Source organism: Artemia sp. Qi Xiang Cuo, chromosome 19 (assembly GCF_049724085.1).
Source record: "Artemia sp. Qi Xiang Cuo chromosome 19, ASM4972408v1, whole genome shotgun sequence".
Taxonomy (NCBI): Eukaryota; Metazoa; Arthropoda; class Branchiopoda; order Anostraca; family Artemiidae; genus Artemia; species Artemia sp. Qi Xiang Cuo.
Genome location: NC_142812.1, coordinates 37,600,268 through 37,616,756, shown reverse-complemented (window position 1 = coordinate 37,616,756; position 16,489 = coordinate 37,600,268). Strand labels below are relative to the sequence as shown.

General features: G+C 34.8%; 1 protein-coding gene across 3 annotated transcripts in view; it reads left to right on the top strand.

Annotated features, from left to right (window-relative positions):
* The window catches only part of LOC148940802 (nischarin-like), a 216,672-nt gene that overhangs the window by 113,949 nt on the left and 86,234 nt on the right, over positions 1-16,489 (top strand). Inside the window, exon 6 of one of the 3 annotated variants that reach the window (XM_089105683.1) lies at positions 14,276-14,439. The exons of the other annotated variants lie outside the window; for them this stretch is intronic. Within the exon in view, the coding sequence (XP_088961809.1) occupies positions 14,276-14,302 (27 nt within the window). The 3' untranslated portion in view covers positions 14,303-14,439. The remainder of the gene's footprint in view (positions 1-14,275; positions 14,440-16,489) is intronic. 3 annotated transcript variants of the gene reach the window in all.

Sequence of the window (16,489 nt, the reverse complement as noted above, 5' to 3'; positions counted from 1 at the left end):
GCTCTCTTGTAAAACTATGGGAATTTGAAGTATGCCCTTTTGTTTTATGTACGGCAACATATTATTTAATAGAAACCAGTTTTGGTTTTTGTCGGTGGTACTGTCGAAGTGTCCAGACCAGACTTGGTGGCCACTAGAATAGATAATCTAGTATATGCAAATTTCGTTGTTTTATTATAATTGTTAAAGCATTAGATTGAGATTCGTCTGTTATTATAATGCATTTATTATGATTGAAGCTTCTGATGATGATAATACAGTGTAAAAAAGATTTAGACCAAATTTCAGTATTTGCTTAAACCTGTTTAAATGATATCAGACATTACAATGATTAATCTTCTTTCTTAATTTTTCATAAAATCTATCAGTTAATAGGATAAACTGTGATTCTTAAATGTTTGCACATTAGTAGTAGTCAAAGTTTCGTCACGTTTGAAAAAAGGACTAATCTTCCTTCCTTACAGGGTGGCTTATTGGAAATGAGTAACACACTTTGCCGCTACCCCAAGTTTTACTATCAATCAATCAATCATTTATTACCCACAACTACAAGACAACAAGTAGTACAAGTGGAGTATAAACATAATAATAAAAAAGAAAAACAAAAAAGAACTCAACAAACACTAGCAATTAAATTAAAAGACCATGGTCAGGGCCAATATTTCAAGATGTATCTGCATAAAGCTTTCTATGTATGTTACTAAGCTTTTGAGTTGCATCCCTAACATAGAAATTTTTAACTAGATACCGATTTCTAGTCCATGCTGGCAGAGAAAGAAGAAATTTGCAAAATTTGAAATAAGCAACTTTAATCTTTTTTAAATCTTTTAGCTTAAGAACAGAATGAACACCCGAAAAATAAAGCCCAGAATGATTAGAAAATGTCGAGAATAAGCGCCCAAGAGCTCTTCTGTTATAATTTCCACGGTTTGCTGCAATTTTTGAATAACTGAACTGGATTTTTCTTACTGAATCAGCAACAATTTGTTTACGAAAGAGAGCTAGAGAATGAGAAACAGTAATACCAAGCCACCGAAAGGAAGAGACAGAAAGTACAGAAAATTCATTACATACCAGAGGAGTAGACGAAGACAGATTATAAGATAAGAATTCACACTTGTCAAGATTCATGGATAGACCAATATTTCGGACAGGCTGAGAAACTAAGGAAATCATAGCAGAAAGAGCAGACTTGGTACAACTATTCTACAGAATATCATCAGCATAGGCAATGTAGAAAATATTAATAGAACCAGAAAAATAAGTGCCTGAGATCTTTTCCAGAACATTAGAAATACAAATTTTGAAAAGGGTTGGTGATAAAACCCCTCCCTGCCTAACACCACGAAGCACTTTAATAGTTGTTTCTGGAGAAGATTTCAGGCGGAGGTAAGAATAAGAATACCAAAACCGTAGAAGGTAAATAACCGAAAAATTAACACCAGAAAAAGCCAAAGAAAAGAAAAGCTGATTATGAACAACAGCATCAAAAGCCTTTGAAAGATCAAGAGTACAGAGATATACGCCTTTACCCTTAGAAGAATTAGAAAGTAGAATAGAAGAAAGAACACGATGAGCATGTTGGCACCCCACACCAGGTCTGAAACCAAGTTGATTTTCACCAAAGAAAGAAATATTTCGAGTTAAATTAGGTAAAAGAATATACTCGAAAACCTTGCTAATATTGCAAGAAACAGAAACTGGACGGTAAGAAAAGCAATCTGTTGGCGGTTTACCTCTTTTTAAAATTGAAGTCACGCTGCCACACAAAAAGCTTTCCGGGACGACAGAAGATGCCAAGCACATTTGAAACAAAAGCGCAAGATGTGACACAAGCTCAGCACATTGGGGAGTTAGATGCATTTTAGAGATACCATCAGCATCAATAGATTTCGGCTTCAGATGATTCAAAGCATTCTAAACTTCACAACGCGATATAGGCAAAACAAAGTGCTGACTTAGAAATCTAGGGACAATTTTAACAAACGCTTCACCGAACTTTCTATGAACAGAATAATTCAAAACGGAGAAAATCTTCGAATAATATGCATGCCAAGAACTTGGTGGAATAGCATTACTACTTACATCAGAATCGTCTGTTTTACTTGAATTAATTACTTTCCTCCAATCTTTAGGCGAAGATGGAAAATCAAGCCCTCGGTATCGGACACTTTTTAGATACTTCTTAAATTCTAATTTAGTTTTCTATTTAGTAAGAAAAACATTATCAGACCTAGGCCGACCACAATCTGTCCAAATTTTTAGCCAAAATTTAGCTTTATTTTTACAGGCCTTAAGGTTAGGGTCAAGTGACCAAAGAGGCTTTTGAGTATTCTTTCGGATTCGCTTTACTGGGACAGAAATTTTTTCAGCTTCTTTCATAGCGGAGAGGATAGAATGATAATATCGGTCTATTTCATATTTAGCATAAATAAAATTTTGACTACACTGCAAAAGCTGATACGGAACATAAATCATACTTAGAAGTGATGCCAATGTTATAAGATAAACAGAAAAATTCGCATCATTCCAATCAGGCTTATAAAACCATTTAGAACGTAACCCTTGACTCTTAGACATACTCCCAGAACAAACAACAGACTTTGATAAACAAAAAGACAGCGGAAGGTGATCAAGATCATTCTCATCAAAATGAACCGTAACTGGCGAGCAGACTAGAGCTGCAGAACAAATTACGTGACCTATGTCTGATTTACTACCTGAATGGTGAATTAACATTTTATCATATACCTACTAAGAAAATTTATATTCCGGGGCAGAGTAGGGAAGTAGATCATTCCTAATATAGTCAGCCAACAGTTAATAATCAAAATCAGCAGCAACAACGACATAAAGTTCGTTATACGATATTTAATTAATTAAAGTTTTAAGACCATTACAAGCACAAGAGAAATTCTGAAGTGAACGAATGGAACGATCATTATATGGCAGATACACATTAATTAATACAATATTGCCAAGACGCACCGCAAGAAAAGTGTCATCTGATTGGAAAAGCACAGGACTCGCACCAGAAATATTTTTCTTAAAAACACATGCTAACCCGCCAGAAGGGCGGACACGCGTAATTTTAGCTGGACGCACAAAAACAACGCGATCACTGCTTCGTCTCAGAAAATTTTCAGTAAAAGCAGTCAGTAAATGTTCTTGGAGACAAACAACGTCGTAATTAACATACACACCATCAGTCAAAAAGGCCTTACCTCTCGAACCATTAAAATTAAATGAGATTACGCTTATGTCCGGTTTCATTTTTGAGAATAGACGTTATCAGTGATCTTCTTAATCACAGGGCATCGTAGATATATATATATATATATATATATATATATATATATATATATATATATATATATATATATATATATATATCATTGGAGGTTTAAATGCGGGATCACCACTTTTAAAGGCAAAAATGGCGCAAAGAGTTGCTATGCCACTTACTGGAGGGGGACGATCCCTCTTTGGCCCCAAATTAGTGGGATTTCCGCGGTTACTCCAACGGTTCCGTATACTAACGTGATCGGATGGTCTATGGCCACATTTAAAGCCAAAGTTTACCGATAAGGTTTTCTAACTATCCCCTTAGTTTCGACCTAAGCTGAAAAGTTAAAGAGAGTACATAAAAAACCTTACTGTATTCAGAACACGTTGTATAAAAGAACTAACTAAAAAATGGACTCTTCCTCCCAGCCCGCTAGCCACGTGCTGCGGCGGGGGTTACGAGGATGGTAATGAATCTTTCCAGCCAATCCTTGGACTTACTAATCTACTCGCCGACATCCCTAACTGCGCAATTCTTCACCTCGTGGTCTATTAAGCACGTACGCAGTTAAGAGGACCCAAAATGGCGTCAAAAATAAAAGGAAAATTAATATTTATTACTTAATGAAGGAAAATAATTAAGGGGCCAAAAGAAATGAATCTGGGAGGGACATTTATCTGAAAAACTGGGACCAAGGGTTCCAACACCTCCCTCTTAAGATAAATGGCCCGTATCTTCAGTGGATTGGCTGGAAACTCAGGCATAAAATCAAATCAAAATAAACATTAAATTTTTCTTTCTCTTGCTCCGGTCTTCCTGTTTACTTCCTTCTTATAGCTCCTGCCGTGCGAGGGTTTCTGCCCTGCCGAGTAATGTGGGTTACTATGAAATTTTCCTCGTTTTTCAGTAGCCTTTCTTCTTCCTCCGTTGGAAATAATTGCGGGATGTTGTACTCGGGACTCATAGAAATTGATTGTGCACAGCACAATCAAAAACAAAATTTTTTTTGCTCTCACGAATTTACATTTGAGAGGAGCAGAGAATCAATTTCTGGCACTTGTGATGATGCCAGCCATCGTGAAAAATTGGATGCACTAGCCTCTTAATTTCCATCTGTGGAAACAACCCCAAATCTCGATAAAAAAGTAAATTTCCCCTTGGCATAATTTCAAATAGTCTAAGGCCGAAAATACACAGGCCTGTGAAAACGATAAGGGTTCAGGAAAATGAAGTAAAAATCTGAGTGAACAATGAATCGCTTTTTTCTGGCTTCCCTCCCCTGGGATAATTTACTGAAGAATATACGTTGATGCTAATTGAAAATGAAATTTGGATACATCTCCCACGGAATAGAAATTGCTGAAAATAATTGTCGATTCTTATGAAGAATAACAGCTATGAAAAGGGTTGCTGGGTAAAGGTTTTGGTGAAGTATGAAGTGACTGGGAGAAAGTATTCCCATTTGACTCCAGATCAAAAAGGCAAAATTTCGGTAACGTAATCAAAACATGTCCACCAGTTTTGCTTTTAGGAAAATGGCTACCTTTTGTGACTTCCCGCAGGGGATCTTCCCCAAGGGATTCCTCCCCCTCATAAAGGATCGACATATCTTTTGAATTGATAATACTAATTTCAGATTCGTTTCCAAATTTTTCCAATCCGACTCGACATTCAATATTTCCCAGCTTTCCCCCACCCAGGAGTATGACATTCAGATCTCTAGTTGAGACCGCGTCTTTTAGTCACCCGTTGGCTTTGACCTCTGGGTAACAGGTGTCTGGATGTTTTAAATAAAAATACAAATTTTATTTTCCCCAGACTAATTACATCTATAATTATTCAAATATTGACATGACGTCAGCGTTCCCGTTATCTGCCCCTGGTCTTGATTTTATTTCGAAGTCGTATTCTTGTAGGCACAGGGCCCACCGTGCTAATCGTGGGTTATCTGGCTTCATTATATTCAGCCATTTCAATGGGTTTTGATCCGTTATTATTTTAAATTTACGTCCATATACATAGTAGTCCCGTTTTTTTACCTCCTAAATTATCTCAAGGCATACTTTTTCTATTGTGAAATAATCTAAGTCTAATTTTGATAGTTGCCTGGATATAAATGTGATTTTATGTATCCAATATACAAAACTTTGGTATAGAGCTACCCCTAATCATTCCTCTGAACCGTCATTTTGTAGCAAAAATGTTAAGTAAAAATCAGGATTTTTCAGTATCCTTTCGCCACAAAGAGCATCTTTCATTATATAAACTGCACGTTGATAAATGTGTGCCTATTTGATTGTGTCTCCGTCACCATTCTTTGTTAATTTTCTCAAAGGCGTAGCAATTATTACAAAATTGGACATGGATTTTTCATAGTAAACTGCAAAAAACACAACTAAATTAACTTTTTTCTGTGTGGTCGGACCTGATTTGTTTATAGTTTCTTTTGTTTTTTCCCTTACTGTGTATATTATACCATGTTCTCGCTTGTGTCCCAGGTCTTCTTTTTGTTTCTGCACTAATTCAAATTTTTCTAAATTCAAAGCTAGTCTAGATCTCCTCAGCCTAGTTACTACTTGTTCCGTATGGATTGATGTTCATTTAAAGAGTTGGAAAATAGTATACTATCATCCAAGCAGGTTCTTATATAGGGTAAGGAATTTAAAATATAATCTACTAGCCTTTGGAATGTTTGTGGTGCCCCTTTTAGTCCGAATGGCATGTACCTAAATTGGTACAACCCAAATGGAGTAATAAAGGCAGTTTTAGCTGAATCATCTGGGAACATTTTTACTTGCCAATGTCCCCTTCTCAAGTCTAAAATTGATATAAATTTTGCTGAGCCAACTGACTCTAGAATTTCATCCATTCTTGGTATTGGGTACGCGTCTGATTCGGAAATATTACTCAGTTTTCTGTAGTCTTTGCAAAATCTAATGGAGCCATCTTTCTTCGGGACTAAAACGACTGTTGCTGCAAATTCTGAATTTGATGGTTCTATTACCCCTAACTCGAGCCTTCGGTCAATTTCTTTTTTTATTTCTTTTCTTTTTGGTTCCAGGATTCGGTATGGGTATTGTTTTATTGGTTTTCTTGTCCTTAATAGTATTCTATGTACTACATTTTCTGTTTTTCCGATTCGGTCTGTTAATCTGTCTGCAAATTCCGTGAATAACTAATTAATCTGGGGTTTCTGAGCTTGGCTCAGATATGTCACCGGCGAAGCCCTTTCAATGACCTTTATATGTGCTTCTACCGGGTCTATTGTACCTAAAGGGGCACTTTCCTCGTCATGTTCTTAGGTCGAAATCATGAGACAGCGTTTTTGCGGATCCTTGAGGTTTTCTTTTTCATTTTCCTTGTTAAATTTCCTCAGTAAATTCAATGGCGAGTTTTTTCCTGTTGTCTCACTTCATCTCATTGTATCGTAAAATTCACATAAATCATTTTCTTTTTTACCTTAAACGGTCCCGTCAATCTTACGGCAAGTTTATTATTTTTTTCTTGTAATAAAATGAGGACTTCCTCCCCTTCCTTTAATTCGCGCAGTTGGGCGGATTTATCGTACCATGTTTTCGTTTTGTCTGCATATTTCCCCTGTGCGTTTTTTTTAGTTTCATGGCATTTATACAGTGTCTCTCGTAGTCATAGCACGTGGTTTATCCCTGATGCTTCATTTTTCTCCTCACTCGCCAATGATTCTATTGAAATTTAAACCACCCTCCTTGGAATTGTCAAATTTAGTAATTAAATTTTCGAAAATCCTGTAGTTTGGTGTGGAGTTCCTCTGTATGCAAAAAGGACATAATGAAGCATTTTTTGCCATTGGTTTACATCGTCTCTTACAAAACGTCTAAACATACTATTTAGGACTCCGTTAAATCTTTCTGTCACTCTATTTGTTTGAGGATGAAATGGAGTATTTAATACTTGTTTTATACAGATAATTTTGTATAATTTTCGGATGTATGTCGATATAAAATCGGTTCCATTATCTGTTAAAATTTCCTTCGGGATTCCGTGACGCGAGACATATTTCGCTAACTCTTCTGCGATTTTTGGTGATTTTACTGTTCGAATTGGGATAGCTTCTGGGTATCTCTGTAGCCAGATAATTAATAACTAAAATGAATCTGTTTCCCGCGCTAGATTTCGGAAGTGGACCTACAATGTCTATTGAAATTCTCTCAAATGGTTTGCCGAAAATGGGCATTTTTTTCATTGGAACTTTTTCATTTGGTTTTTTGTATGCGACTAATTGACAATCTTTGCATCTTTTACAAAAGTTGATAATATTTTTTCTTAAACCTTTCCACCAAAAACGCTGCAAGACTCTATCTCTTGTTCTTTGGGATCCCATGTGTCCCCCCGTTGGGCTTGAGTGAGCCCACTTTATTACCGCTTTCCTTCGTTCATGTGGTACCAAAAGTTGTAGCTTTGTAGCGTTTTCCCCGGTCTCCATTATTTTGTAAAGTAGATTTCCATTATTTGAAAATTGTTTAGATTACAGATGTTATTGATTCGTAAGTGCTAGTTTTGTTTTTCTGCAGTCTTTATCATTTGTTTGTAGTTTTGCGAAATTTTTGGAAGTTATTCCGAGTGTTTCAGTTAGTTCGTTTTCGGTCTTTTCTGGTTCTTTTTCTACGGTCGATAATTTCTCTTGTTTTTGGTTATAGTTCTTTTCTTCCGACGTTCTTTTTCTTTTGGCGTTTATTTGTTTTGTATTTTTTATAAATATATTTTATTTAAAATTAAGTGGGTTTTTTTTATTTCGATCATTGCCATTAGTGGGGGCACAGACTCACGTTCATTTTTTTATTTACTTCTTATCACCATGTTTACTCTTTTTGTCCTGGAGGTTTCATTTAATGATAGGAATTTGTTGATATGTCCGAAGTCTCTCCCTAATAAAACGTCTACCGGAAGAGTAGTTATAACCCCTACTTTCAATTCCTTTTTACCAGTATTTCCCTCTTTATTGGCTATTTCTATTATGACCTGAGCTGTCGGACATTTATGTGCTGCTCCATAGTAGCATAGCGATGCCACTTTATTTTTGTAATTTATGTCGGTTTTCTTTATTAAGTCTTCCCGTACACAGGTTTGGTCGCTGCAGGAATCAATAGCTATTTCTACCGATTTACCATTTAGTTCGCCACACACTTTGTGTGATTCTGCAAATGCCCAAGTTTTCATATTCTCCGGGCTTTTAACCCATGCGGTTCTCTTATACGTTTGAGACTTTTTCCAATTCTCTCGGGATCGATCATTTCTCGGATTGTCTTGTCTTCCGTATGCCCCTTCTTCCCTTGTTCTGTAATTATTGTCGTAGTTTTTTTTTGCGCTTCGGCAAACCGAGGGATAATGTCCTTAGTTATTATAGCTGTAACAGGTAACATCATACTGTTCTTGTTTTAGGCTGTATTTTCTACCGTCTTTATTTGGGTATATGTTGCTATGGTGGCCACTCAAGTGACAACGGTAGCATGTTATTTCTCCTTGTATTTGCCATATTTGGCTAGCATTCTTTTTAGTTCCTGTGTACTGTTAGTTATTTCTACCTGGTTCTCCCCAAATGGTTTTTTTTGTTACTGCCTAAAGACTCAGGTCCGTGTGTCGGATTTCTAATTCTTCCAGGTCGGTATTTTGGTGTGTTGGTGTTTAGTGTCTTAAACGCATAAGATATTTAGAGTTCGTTTCTATGACTTGTTCAATCTTTGTTTTATTAACTATTCCCGTTTTCTTGTCTTTTATTTCCTCCGGGTCTTCTAATATTGTATAATACTCTATCTCTAGCCATTTTAAACACATATCTTTAAATTTGTACTCGTGTTCTTTAGAAGTTTTTTTGTCTTGTTTTCTTTCGCTTCTAAACCTTCTTTGAAAGTGCTCGGGGGAGATTTGAAATTTTTCAAAAATGGCTTGTTTTAGCCTTTCAAAATATTTTGAGTAGTCCATTGGTAATGCTTTATATGCAAGTTGTGCTTTGTGGTTAAGGAGGGGCTGTATTCTTGTCACCCAGTTTTATCTCGGTAATCCGCTTAATTCAACCGTTTTTTCAAAATTGTATATTTATAAATGTACATCTTCATTTTCTTTCATTGGTTGAAGGTTTACTGCCTGCATTATCTCTATTGTAGACGATTTCTGAGGCTCTTGGTAATTTCTCTCTCCAATCAATTTCATTATGTATTTTCTTTTTTCTCTGTGTGCCTCTTCCTTTTTTTCCATGTCTATCTTATCAGCTTCCTCCTTTTTACCTCTGGCTATCCTATCAGCCTCTTACTTTTTTTTCTCTGGCTATCCTATCAGCCTCTTCCTTTTTTTCTCTGGCTATCCTATCAGCCTCTTCCTTTTTTTCTCTGGCTATCTCTCTGTCTCTCATGAAGTTTAATATTTGTTGCGTTGTATCTACTTGAGTACTCCTTCGCGAGCTCCTACTGGAAATTGAGCTTCTACTACTCCTGCTACTTGACCTACTCTGAATCTCACTGTTATTATATTCTCTTAACTCGTTTTCTGAGTCTACTCGTTGTATAATATTTTCTTCTCCCTGCAACTCCCCTACTTTTTGTACCTTCTTTGAAGGGTGAGTTTGTTTTGTTATACCCGTTCTTTCATGTAATAATTTTTCCTCATCTATTATCGCCACTGTTTCTTTTGTTTGGATTTCTCTATCTGCGAGCAATTCTTTCTGCACTGGTTTTAGACTTTTCTCTTCTTCTCTGGTTCGTACCGGGGATTGCTCTATTACTGATTTTGGTTTGAAGAAATCCTCTTCACGTGTCTCAGAAATGTCTATTTCATCTGTTGAGTGATATATGGTTCTATCTGATGGTGTTTTTCTTAGGGTATTTCCAGCAGGAGTCGCATATAATTGTTTGTCTGAATCAAATTTTTGTTTTACCGCGGTAGATCTTGTCTAAATTCTTCGTTTGTCCGCCATTATTTTAAGGTTTATTAACGTCTTTCGTTCAAATGAAAATCCTTTTATCAATGTTTCTTTTTATCCTTTCGTGAAAAATTGTTTCCTTTTAATTTGTCGATTATCTGTGGGTGGCTCAGCCTCCCTTGTCTCACAAGTTAATTATTGGCGTGATTTATTGATTATTAAATTTTATTACCTATTATTATCTGACCAGGCACAGCTCGGATAAAAATTTCTCTTTGCGATTTTTTGTATATAGCCTCTGTAACCACAATAGGCTACTATTGTAGGCTAAATTAACCTGTCTCTTCGAAAGCGCGGAATTTTTTTAATATCAGATTTACTGATAGGACCTTAACTCGCTGCCACCACTTATTGGAGGTTTAAATGCGGGATCACCACTTTTAAAGGCAAAAATGGCGCAAAGAGTTGCTATGCCACTTACTGGAGGGGGAAGATCCCTCTTTGGCCCCAAATTAGTGGGATTTCCGCGGTTACTTCAACGGTTCCGTATACTAACGTGATCGGATGGTCTATGGCCACATTTAAAGCCAAAGTTTACCGATAAGGTTTTCTAACTATCCCCTTAGTTTCGACCTAAGCTGAAAAGTTAAAGAGAGTACATAAAAAACCTTACTGTATTCAGAACACGTCGTATAAAAGAACTAACTAAAAAATGGACTCTTCCTACCAGCCCGCTAGCCACGTGCTGCGGCGGGGGTTACTAGGGTGGTAATGAATCTTTCCAGCCAATCCTTGGACTTACTAATTTACTGGCCGACCTCCCTAACTGCGCAATTCTTCACCTCGTGGTCTATTAAGCACGTACGCAGTTAAGAGGACCCAAAATGGCGTCAAAAATAAAAGGAAAATTAATATTTATTACTTAATGAAGGAAAATAATTAAGGGGCCAAAAGAAAGGAATCTGGGAGGAACATTTATCTGAAAAACTGGGACCAAGGGTTCCAACATATATGTATATATATATTTTATATATATATATATATATATATATATATATATATATATATATATATATATATATATATATATATATATATATATATATATATATATATATATATATATATATATATATATATATATATATATATATATATATATATATATATATATATATATATATATATATATATATATATATTACTGTTTCCTTTTATTGGGATCGGCTTTTTTTATCGGTTTTGTAAACATTTGCTAGTGACGATGACATTCTTACTCTTATCTACAAATATGTCTGCAAAAAAAAAAAAAAAAAAAAAAAAAAAAAAAAAAAAAAGATGCTTCTTTGTATTTGCTTTGACATTTGTCTTATGCTGAAGACATTTTTTGTTTAAATCCCCAAATCTAGAAAACAAAAATCAGGAATAACACATGAGTTACTCGAACAGAAGTTTGATAGATACTTTCATGTTTCTTAATCTCTTACAATTTCATTCTGAGTTTGTTTAGTCACTATACGGAACAACGATTCTAAATTTGGGAAGAAGCACGTATTTTCTCCCAAACTTATAAAATCATTGACTACTCTCTACGCGTATGATGGAGCAGGAAAAAGATACAAGTAAATGAAGTGTCAGAAAGAACATTACAACTTTACTTGTGGATTTTGTATCAGGGGTACATCTTGGCCGTCCAAGATCAAACTTTATAATGTAAATGCTTGTACAGTGCTTGTACATTATGTACAAATTCATTTTGTAAACTTACGACCCACGAACTAATCTGGTTATGATTTAATTTATTTCCCATTTAATAAAATAGATTTAAGCAATTGAAACAAGTTTGTAATGCTCTTTAAATTTGTCCCTTTTTATTGCTTTTTACACCTTCATCTGATGATGGCCTTTGAAAATGGCAACCGAATATCAGCTTTTAATGATGTAAATTAACAAAAATATCTAATTTTGACTGTTTCTACTTTTATCCAGTGTCTTTTTTACCCAGACTTTTCACAATATTTTTATCCAATTATTCATAAAATCTCATACCCACATTTATTTCTGTTTTCAAGACGGTTTATTAATAATTACGTCAGACTATTAATGGAATTCCAGACTTATAAGTGAACGTCTTCATCAAATCAGCACAAATCAAGCTATAAATAAGGGGGCAATTTTGAGGAAAAAATATACCGTATCAACCATTAGGAGGTACAGTAATCAGATAGTAATCAAGTATTATAAGTATATTCTGTAAGTATATATTATAAGTACATTTATGATATCTGGTCAACTGTCAGACTACAGCTTGTAAATAAAGAGTCAGTAAGGTTCAGCAGTCTTTTCAAAATTGTTCATGTTTCTCATTCATTTTTGGAATAAAAATAAGGCCACCTTAGCTAGCCAATGTGATCTGTTTGACTTATCTGGAATGTCAAAGTCATCCTACAAAGCGTAGTTTTAGTATTTATAGTGTTGATAATTTTCCTAGAGCAAAACAAAAACTTTTTTTGTCTAGACCTTTTTTTTATTGAACTAAATTTCGAAGTGACGACATGTGATGTCGAAGCGACGTCCTTTTGCCGAAACCACATAAACAGCTGAAGAGTTTTGTTCTACCAACTTGGCATGAACCAGGTATCTGGGGAGGGTGGAAATTTTCGATTGCAGAGATTTTGTTGAAAGTTGGAATTTTTTTGCCTTTGTCGAGACAAATATGAGTTCATCTTTTGAATAAATGAAATAAAAAAAAACAAGTTTTTTTAACTGAAAGTAAGGAGCGACATTAAAACTTAAAACGAACAGAAATTATTCCGTATATGAAAGGGGCTGTCCCCTCCTTAACGCTTTGCTCTTTACGCTAAAGTTTGACTTTCTCACAACTCTATTTTTTTATACAATGAAAAACTTTAGCGTAAAGAGCGAGGCATTGAGGAGGGGACAGCCCCTTTCATTAACGGAATAATTTCTGTTCGTTTTAAAATTTAATGTCGCTTCTTACTTTCAGTTAAAAAAACTTGTTTTTTTTATTTAATTTTTGAACGTTTTTGAATAAATGCAGGTTTTGATCTTGGCTCAACGTACATGAATAATTAAACAAAAAAGTTCATATTAATTTACTTTTATTTGGTTAAATGGCTTTCTCGAAACATGTTTAATTTTATTTACGAACGTTTTTATTAGTAATAAATATACGTAACTTACGAATTAACTTACGTAACGAACTTCTATATTCATATATTTTTAATACGTATACTAGGGGGTTCGCCCCCTAGTTAATTCCTTGCTCTTTAAGCTAAAGTTCGAATTTTGTTCCAAATCTTTAAAAATTACCGCTTAATCACAACGGCCGTTAATTAGAATAAATAGCTCTTATGAAAGTACTAAAAAATCTTTGCCTTAAAGAGCAAGGTATTGACTAGGGGATGAACCCAATCATATATATGCAATATTTTCTGTTCGTTTAAAGTTTTGATGTTGCTGTTGTTGCAGTTGAAAAACTTGTTTTTTTATATTTAATTTCTGATCTTTTTTTAAATAATGCTGGGAAGTCCGGCGTCCCCTTCATAGTAATGTCCCTTCCCCCATGAAAAATTCCCTCATGGAAAGATCCTCCCCTATTACCGCCGACCCCCCCCCCCCGACTACCAGGAAAAATCTCCCCTGAAAACGTCTGTATACTTCCCAAAAACCAATACTATGTGTTAACATTGGGTATAGTCCATAACTTTCAGCCCTCCCCCCGGGAACTTCGGAGGATTAAGTCATCCTAAAAGACATACTTATAATATTTTTGAACATGCTGAACAAAATGGCTATCACAAAATTTTGATCAGGTGACTTTGGGAAAAAAATTTGATAATTTGATATAACGATTGGAAAGTTTTCTCTTATAGGTTTTTCCTAACGACGAACTTCTTATAAATAATATTTTTTCAGTGATATAGCTCTCGTTGCAGTTTAATTTTTATTCATTTATTATACGTGTTTTTGGTAAAAGATCAATATTTCGATCTGTCTACTTCTGTATTAGCTGGAATTCCTGTCCCTTAGCTGTTAAACCGCATTTTCATTTTCATTTATATCTTCTTTTTTAGGAGAAGAGATTAATGTCCCCTGCCTAGATTAAATGTGTGATCGCGTGAGTGTATGCCATTTTAATATAACTTTCTAGAAAAAAGAAAATAATATGTATGGGACTGCTGTCTTCCTTTGGAAATTATCTGTTTCGTCTGCGTGGAAAAATAGAAATCCTTTGTTGGTGAGTTTTCTTTAGCCTTCATGAATGGATTGAATTGTTCATGGTTGTGATGTTCATGAGAATACTGAGAATGAATTAAGAATATTGAGAGTTCAGGATGCACTAAAGGATTTAGAATTAGTATTCAGAAGACTAAGTTGCTTAAAATAGGTCTAAAAAAGGATGGGGTGGTCCTAAGTAACTATAAAGTTTACCAAGTGTATAGCTTCCTTTGTCTAGATAGATTTTTTTGTAAAGAGTGTAGAAGTAAAGGCGTAGAACTTAGAGAGCGTAGAACTTAGGGTGTTGTTTTAGAAATAAGATTAGGATACTAGAAGCCGTCGGAATGATGATGGTGAAGTATGGGTGTGAAGAGTAGGTGCTTCGAAAGTTTCGGGAAGCTTTGCTAGGGTTTCTCCAGCGAAATTGGCTTAAGGACAGTTTTAGGCTTTAGTTTGAATGACCATATATCAAACAATAAACGATATATGTGTTTGATCCCTTTTTCTAGGGCAGTAATGAAAGATAAGTTCAGATCTGTAGGTCGCGTATTACGGATGAAGGATGATAGGTTGCGAAAAACATTTCTTTTTGACAATCTATTTGCTGCCGAAAGAAAAGCAGGACATCCTTGAATGGGATAGAAGAGATCATGAGACAGAATTTAAAGGAAATGGGAATTTTCTTTTCCAAAAATTCTCTCATTCCGTTTTTTATGTAGGACATTCAAATCATCTTTATAATTGAAATCTAGTTGAGTTTCACCTTCCCATTTGATTTATGTTATCCAGGAGACTTTGCTGTATTCTCTAAGACAAATTCCATTAAAATAATCCTTATGAACTTGGACAAAACCCAATCTTACTTGACTTTGGGTTCCACAGGGACCGATTAGTAACCTCATTTCCAACCTTAATTGCTGCAATATTGTTCTTGTATATGGCTCTTTAGCGTTCATCATCTATATTCTCCAATTCTTGAAGTACTTGCTTGCATGAATAGAATTCTGCTTATCTCAAAACAATAGTTAGATGCAATGTGTAAAAAAATATGAATAAAAAATATTAGTCATATTATCTTCATCAATCAAGTACATTAATACTTTTGCAGCCTTTTTTCAGTAGGATTTAAAGTATTGTTGTTATTCTAAATGTACAGATTATTTGAGAAGGGTTTTGAGTTTACATAATAAGAACAAATCTTCAAAATCTTTCATGGGTTTTGCTCACTGTCATAGTTTTTTGAGCAGCTAGAAACGGTTGTGTAAAAATAATTGAATCAAAAGTTTAAAATATGGAAATAAAAAAACCTGGTCTAATTTTTGAGTGTATTATTGTGCAAGATTAAAAACTTGAACATCTACTTTTAATATATTCCATAAAATTTTTGACTGCTTGATAGTCAATTTCTTCATCTGTAAAAAAAAATAGAAAATTTACATTTTTAGTGGACTTTTCATATTCAACTAATGAAATCCCCTCTGGAAAAATCATAGGGTTTAAAAAAGATTGAATCACTGATGGTTAGACATTTTCTACTTTCCCTCAATCTTCTCGCTTAATTTCCCTCCTTCTTAATTTTCAGTTACTAGTCACTTTAATTAAGGTCAATCTCGACCATTTGGCCATGCAGAATTTTACGTCAGTTTAAAATTCCTTTCCAGTCAGTTTTCATTAAAGTTGTCCTTGTACACAAATTAAATAAGAAACCGAAGTTTAAATAAAACCTAAAAAGAGGGTTATCAGAAGCCAGTGCCGAAGCTCTGTAATAAGTTTTCCTTTCGAAATATGTTTCATAATTAAGCTGCTAACAAAATGGATGGCCGGAAAGAAAATATCTTACATTGTTATCTATTATTATTAAAAGAATGCTTTTTCACCGGCTATATAATTTTCGAACCTGTGTTATTTTGTAACCTCTGACAGTATATTTATTATAACGGGCGTTTATATGTTGATCAAAGTTTCTATGTTGTTTCCTCTTACTGCTTAGTTTGGTATCACCTCTTACCGTCAATTAATCAGGGGAAGCAAGTCTGACTGATTTTGCTGCCCTTTTGGAAATACATTGT